The following is a 7,585-nucleotide window of genomic DNA, read 5'->3' as shown; positions in this document are numbered from 1 at the left end:
CCCTTATCTTTCTCTTTTTGTTGTTTGTATCCGGTCTCGAACTCGTCTCTTTGTCTTCATCTGTTCCTCTCGGTGTTAGTCTGTTCTTCTCTCTTTTTCTTGTTTTGCTATTACACCCCTCAATCTCCTGTTTCATCGACCAACTTCTCGATATGGTTCCCTCCCCCTCCGTCTGTATGAATCTCTATTGCGTCCCCCCCCCCGCCTGTGTCCACGTATGGTTACTCTTTTGTTTTCTACCTTCTCTGTCCGTCTTTGTGAATGTGGAGTGAACTCGGTACACTAAGTGGTTGCAGTAATAGTCAGTCTAGTTGTTGTGAGGGACAAGCGAGTAGAAGTGACGGAGGAGGAGAAGAATGGACTGACCCGTCCGCAAACAAGGCCCGGTCCGCGCGGACAGAGGCCCCGCCCGGCGCCGGTCGCTGTCGTCCCGGGACCGGGGCGACGTACAACTCGTACACCGCCGACGGGGACCGACGACCTCGGGACGGACCGGGTAGACGGGTCCTCGACGGACGAACCTTCTGCTCGACGAACCCCGCCGGTCGACGACAACGACGACGGGGAACAACGGATATCCTCTCCGTTCCCTCCCTCCTCCTCCTTCCTCCTCTCTCTCCCTCCCTTCTTTAATGTTTGTTTAATTGTTGACTCTCCTCTCCAAACGCCTCCAGACGTGAGTGAGTGACGGACACTGGAATCGATTGGAGAAGAGGAGGTCCGAGACGGAGAGACAGACACGATGAATCGGGACCGGACCGAGACGAAAAAAAGACCCGACAATGGTTTCACCAACAACGGAGAGAACACACCGACTGCGTGTGTGTGTTTGTCTGTGTTTCGACACACACCTAGGTGGCCGAGAGCTCGTGGCAGTCACAGACACGAACACTAACACAATACTATGATTCGGAAGACCATATTAGGGGTGGGGGGAAGGGGGGTAGGGTGTTGGGGGGGGGGGGGGGGGGGGGAACCTATCAATTAACAGAGCGGAGGTGACTACCAGACAAGTTCGAATACACCGGTCTCCCTCGTCCGTCTTACTCTAAATGTCTTAGCGCGGTTACGTCCTGTGTTCACGTTTGTGTGTGGTGTGTGTGTGTGTGTGTGTGTGTGTGTGTGTGGTGTGTGTTGTGTGGTGTGTGTGTGTGTGGTGTGTGTGGTGTGTTGGTGTGTGTGTGTGTGTGTGTGTGTGTGTGTGTGTGTGTGTGTGTGGTGTTTATATAAACGTGGGTGACGGTGTTGCGGACGGGCGAGGGTGGGAGAGAGACGAGGTGGAGCGACGGAGTGTCTCAACAAATAGCGACCCGGTCCGTCCGTTAACGCATTCGGGACACGTTTTGTTGTTATTTTTTGTTGTTGTCCTTACTTTTTGTAGCTTGAGTCACTGCGCCCGTTTGTTTCAGTCTCCCTCACCTAAAATCCTTTCTCTGTTTTGTAAGACTTACCCCATTTGGTCCAAATATTAACGTAAATAATGTAAACTCCCTACTATATCAGAAAAATCACACACTAACAGGTTTTGTACAATAAATAGATGTACAACATACACCGTGCGCGTCGGACAGTAACAAGCCATACCTCCACCCCTGGACGTCCTCGCACCCTCCACCTCCCCTTTGAACACTACGCGGAGTGACCTTTTTGTCCGACGTATTACCCTCACTACCTTCTCCGTCAACAGGCGGTTTGGACGGAGTTCTCTTTATTCCTTCGTTAAAGATAAGGTATAACTACCGCCCCGACCCCGGGGGGACTTTTTGAGATAAGTCTTTATTTTGTCTTTGTTTCGGCGGCCCTCAGTCGCCGCCGAAGGACATCCCAGCCGTATTACCTGACGGCGTTGTGTAGTTCCTCCCTCCTCATACACCTACGGACAAGAGACTGGTTTAAACTGACGAAGGTGCGCAATGCCATCTACCACCCGGACTAGTGAAGATGCCGAATGTGGGTTTTACAACGATTTCGACAGTACGAGTAGAGAAGAAGAGACTGCCGGTTTTTCTGTTCCTGGCTCTGTGCAGACAGATGCCGTACCGACAGTGCCACTAAATAACTCGTGACACCACCACAAACGATTGCGGGTGTCTTTTCGAGCAATTGTTCAACCTGTAACTTCAGTAGACTTCACTAATCTTATCTTTCCTTTTCACCCGAACCCCCCCCCTCTCCCTCTCCCCTCCTTCATTTGCCCGGTTTGTGTTGTTGTTATTGTTGTTTACTGCCTTCTCTGAGAGCCAGGAGAAGAATAAAAGAACAGAGAGAGGAGAGCTAGCTTATATTTCTTCTCCTGAGCCGAGTAAACACCTATGTTTATTGTTTACCAGCAAAATGGCGCAGACAGAAACAACTAGCAGGGAGATGTTAGAAAGGAATCAAAGTAAGTGAATATTTCTAAATGAGTTGCCAAGCTGAAAACAAGCAGTGGACACAGATTGTTAAACTCAGATAGAAAATCATTACTTGATGCTTCTTTCATTGAAAACACACACATCTTAGTAGGTAGGTAAGACACACTTGGTTTTATTGAGCTGTATCAGTTCAAACTCAGGTTAGCTTTGAGGAAGAACAGGATGATAGTCCCTGAAGAAAAAGTCCTTGCACTTTTTTGGTTGTTGAATAAAGTTTAGAGTTCAGCTTTTGTCTCACACACACGACACACAGGTTTTGCATGTATGCTCTAACTTTGTCCTTCTTGATTTCCCTCTAGCTGGCCTGAGCCCCGCTGAGCTGCAGCAGCTGTGGAAGGATGTGACCGGAGGCGGTGGTCACGCCATGGAGGACAACGGCATCAAACACAGCAACAGCGGCAACGGCAACGGAGGGGGCGGCAACGGAGGGGGCGGTGGCGGCGGTGGTGGGTTAGACCTCTCCACCAACAACTCTTCCTCAACTACCTCCTCCTGCAACCCCGCCAAAGCTTCGCCGCCCATCTCCCACCATTCCATCGCCAACGGACAGTCCCCCGGCCTCAACCACAGAAGAGAGAGGGAACGGGAACGGGAAAGGGAGCGAGAGAGGTACAAAATATGACTCCGCCTCGGCCGAGAAGATGAAAAGTTTACACCCGTCACACACGCTCTTGTTTCATGATTCAATATAGAAACACATCAGAGTATTTGTCCCTGTGCTACAACAGGGACAAATGTTTATTTGTTCAATAGTTTATTAGTGTTTTGGTAAAAAAAAAAAAAGAAGAGCCTTGTTCTCCCAGGGGAGCCCGCGTGCCATTGAACACACTTAGCTTGCACACGGATATCAAACGCAGGGAGAGGAAGCCATGCAGGCAGGCGCTCTCACTACAAGCCTCTCTGGCAGGCGAGACAAGGTAACCTCCTTGTACATTAAGTATTTAGTGCTTTCTCTCTTTTTTTTTCACCTCTTTTGAAAATTACCTTCTTTGCTTGCTTGTCATGTAAACAGAATACGTGATGCCTTGAGTGGCATTTCCAGGATGTTTATCCTTGTGATGGCGTCTTTTATAAATGCACCCAGCACCAAAACACTGACTGTTCACATATCCGCCTATCTGGCCCATGCATTATTCAAAGGCTTTTCTTGGGCGATATTATAATAAGGACTTAGGGTTGCGCTGTGTGTGTGTGTGTGTGTGTGTGTGTGTGTGTGTGTGTGTGTGTGTGTGTGTGTGTGTGTGTGTGTGTGTGTGTGTGTGTGTGTGTGTGTGTGTGTGTGTGTGTGTGTGTGTGTGTGTGTGTGTGTGTGTGTGTGTGTGTGTGTGTGTGTGTGTGTGTGTGTGTGTGTCTGCTCGGTAGAGACTCACACTAGAGGTGGAAGTGCTGTGTAATTGGTTTAAAGTAGATGCTATCTCTCCAGCACCACTAAAAGGAGGCTTGAAAAAGATACCTTCAGAGGGAAGACAGAGAGGAAGAGAGAGGTAGGGAGGGAATGAGAAGAGAAGGAAGAAGGGGAAGAAAAGAATGTTTTTGTTATCTGCTTGTGTCCCGAGGGGCGTGTGGTGTCTCATAATGATCGAACACGGAGTATTGTCAGGAGCACTGCTTACTAACATGCCATGGATCGATGTGGGGAAAGCCCTTCTGTAAAAAAAACAGTGTGAGCTCCTCCAGCGCTGACACACACATATTCATGGACCACACACATGCACATAGGCATCGACCACACACATGCCTAACCTATAAGCAGACAAACACACACATACTGTACGCAACACACTCCTCTCCTAAAGGTTAAACTGTCATCTTTAATAGGATGTGCTGTCTAGGCAGGGTCGTAACTTATTTGGGTGCCATTTGAAAAACGCCGGAGCACCCCCTGCCCCCGTTGTCCTCAAAAGAACATAAGTTACACAGAGTATTAATCTCCTGATGAAAATGATATTGGCTGTCTGGATTTTTAATGTTGACTTGAAAGCGGCCACCACCCTCCTCCCTATAATGGCTTTACAAGATGGGATGGTGGCTCCGGCTCAGTCTCCATTGCTTAAAGTCATTCATATTGTAATCGTTTAGATTGATTGGAGATGAACAGTTTAATTGAATAGCACTCTAAAATATTCCTCGCAACCAAGTTTTCCTGTTTTAATCGACCTTCCGATATGTTTTTCTTTCACTCTGGCTCAATTTTCTCGCCTTTTTTTAGGACAATTCAACTGAACTGAGCTGTTTTGACCCCCCCCCTGAACTCCCTCCACCTGTCTGATTTCTTGTATTCTTAGTTTTCTCTTTTCTTTTGCACTATTTTCCAGTTCACTACATGAAGAAAGTGGAGGAACCCACCCCCTGTACGGCCACGGTGTGTGCAAGTGGCCCGGCTGTGAGAACATCTGCGAGGACTTCGGACAGTTTTTGAAGTAAGAACATGTTATACTGCTCACCTCCTCCTGCTACCACCACGTGGGGGATTTGTGCGCCTGTTTTATCGAGAAACACACAAAAGTTCCCCCCCCCCTACACCACAGCAGCTTCTTTTCAGCAGCTTCTTTCTGCGGGTACAAAGAAAACAGAGGCTCTCACCGAGCGCACTCTGACCCCGCAGACAGCCAGTTGTCAGGGTGCAGGATTCAAACCAACTCTGATCCATAACAAATCTCCTTCCTGCCGTGGAAGGGCCTGATAGGTTTGTGAAAAAACGTCAAAAGCTAATGGTAACCCGCACGGCCGCACACTTACCTTCCACAACAAAGGCCCCCATTCACTGTTGTCATGGTGCAGGCGCCAGAGCGAATTAACTCTTCATGCTCCATCAACAATTCAGTTAATTAGCTCATTTGTAATTGGCCGGCTTTGTTGCCAGGATGTTAGTGGGGTGACATCAAAGGAAGAAGGTGTTTGCAGCGCTGCCGATTACAGGTTATCACATTGCCACTCACTAAGAGTCTCTCCCTCTCTCCCTCTCACTATCACTCTTTCCCTGCCTCCCTGCTCTCACACAGAGAAGAAAAGAAAGGGGAAAGCTTTAATTTGAATATTCTAATTAGATTTGTAATTAACTGTGAAATAACGATCTGGCGAGTGTTTTTCACCGGCTGTAAATGTCCATGTGAATTCGCATAAACTATTGAAATCGGGACATTGTTCCGGCGTATTTTCCAAATTATGCATTTCTCTACAGTAGTGACTGTAATAAGTTGCAGAACGCTAGAAAATGTACTGATAAAAGAAACTAGTCCACCCATGGGGGAGCTGCTGCAGGATTTAGGTCAGGCTTTTGCTAATTCCACAGCAGCTTGTGAATTAAAGCTAAAAGGTGTCTCTTTGAAATGAGACGACTCTAATAAAAATGGTGTTTACCAGTATTTGAAACACGCAACCTGACATGACATTAAGCTGCTTTCTCACACTCCATCAACGCACACAATGCTCTCAAAAGAAAGAACAATCGACAGTGATGGATTTAAAATGAATCAGAGGTGAATATATATTCCAACCATTGCTTGACAAGTGTGTTTGCTTATCCCGTGTGGAAAATGTGCCACATACATGTCAATGTCAACATCCATTTTCTGCAGCAGCACATCCATAGAAGCGTTGCTTATGAAAAGCCTGCTTGCTGTGTGCAAAGCATTGTCTAACCTCAGCTAGTCCAAGAGGAAGAGTTTGCCTTGCAGCTCTGGAAGAAATGTGTGTGTGAGAAGGCAAGATGGTATCAGATTAGCAGTTGTTCTGATATCTTGTCCTATCACCTCAGTACACTTACTTACAGGAGACATCAGTCTATCCCTCAGCACTGTATGCTCTGAGGATACTGTGTCTAGGTAGCTTAGCTTGGTTGTTTAGGCGAGGGGCGAGAGATGTGTGAAGCGATGTGCCGGTGAATCCGGTAAGCTGGTAAGCTAACGCAAAAGGATGTTGTAAAAATACTGAGCACAAAAAGACAAACGGAGGGAAACGGGTAGACAAGAAACTTGAAACACAGGTTGGCAGATATTGGTTGCTACAAAACGGAACAGAGTCTTGGTTCAGCAACACACACACACACACACACACACACACACACACACACACACACACACACACACACACACACACACACACACACACACACACACACACACACACACACCTGCAAGTGAGAGGCTGGCTCTTATACTGTAACCCAGCCACACATGAAAACAAGCACCAACAAAGAAGCCAGACTCGTCATCAGAACAAAGATGGCTGCTCCGTGGCGTGCCTTGGAGCGATGATTGTCGGTGTCAGAGGGAGCACTTTCATGTTTCTGGAGATGCCAGTCTCACACACACGCATACACACACACACACACACACACACACACACACACACACACACAGTTTAAACGGGGTTACATAAAGCGCATGTCACATTTAGATGACAGTTCAGATGTTGGTAGTTGGGAGAGGGTTACGGAGAAGGGAGGAGGGGGGGTTACCCAAGTCAAGCTGGAGTCTCGTAGCTCAGCTCAGCGGCGGTGACACGTTTAGTCATCTATTGTTTTGTTGCATGAAGAAACTTGTCAAGATCAGCATTTAATAGCTCCTCAGCGCGCTTTCAAGTCGTTCTCACCTGGAAAAGGTAGCCGCGAGGTGGCTGGCACCCTGAATTAGCTCTCTGAAGTTCAAAATGAAATAATATTGCCTGGGAATGTTTCTGGGTGTGTGTGTATGTGTGTGTGTGTTAGTTGCAAGAGAATAAGAGAAACATTAATGCTATGACTGGAGCTATTTTTGTAGGCACCCTTTATGGCAGACATAAAAAGAAAAGGCAATTAACTTTTGAACATTTAGCCACTTTATGTGTAGCATTAGCATAGCTTTATGACGCCTGTACAAAACCACCTACTTCACTACACTAATTGGTTTAACTCACTCCTGATTTCATGCTTATGTCAGCTTGAATACATGAAACATAACAAAACACAATATTTTGATATTTTATCTCAAATAAATACATGTTTTCCTCCCTTTTTCTTTTCGCATTTCACCTCTTATTTCAATATCCTCTCACCTCAATATGCTCCAGTCTAATCTGCACACAAAAGTCCAGTACACACACACACACACACACACACACACACACACACACACACACACACACACACACACACACACACACACACACACACACACACACACACACACACA

General features: G+C 47.0%; 2 protein-coding genes across 2 annotated transcripts in view; both read left to right on the top strand.

Moving 5' to 3' along the window:
• Positions 1-4,838, top strand: part of LOC104962286 (forkhead box protein P2-like) — an 85,118-nt gene extending 80,280 nt beyond the window's left edge. The window contains exons 11-12 of the mRNA XM_010790716.1: positions 2,714-3,023; positions 4,730-4,838. Of these exons, the coding sequence (XP_010789018.1) occupies positions 2,714-3,023; positions 4,730-4,838 (419 nt within the window). The remainder of the gene's footprint in view (positions 1-2,713; positions 3,024-4,729) is intronic.
• Positions 4,839-7,258: 2,420 nt separating this feature from the next.
• Positions 7,259-7,585, top strand: part of LOC104962284 (hyaluronidase PH-20-like) — a 1,850-nt gene continuing 1,523 nt past the window's right edge. The window contains exon 1 of the mRNA XM_010790715.1: positions 7,259-7,267. Coding sequence (XP_010789017.1) covers positions 7,259-7,267 — 9 coding nt within the window. The remainder of the gene's footprint in view (positions 7,268-7,585) is intronic.

Source organism: Notothenia coriiceps, unplaced genomic scaffold, assembly GCF_000735185.1.
Source record: "Notothenia coriiceps isolate Sejong01 unplaced genomic scaffold, NC01 NC01_scaffold00034545, whole genome shotgun sequence".
NCBI lineage: Eukaryota > Metazoa > Chordata > Actinopteri > Perciformes > Nototheniidae > Notothenia > Notothenia coriiceps.
Note: the sequence above shows the minus strand (reverse complement) of the source record. Positions and strands in the feature narration are given on the sequence as shown.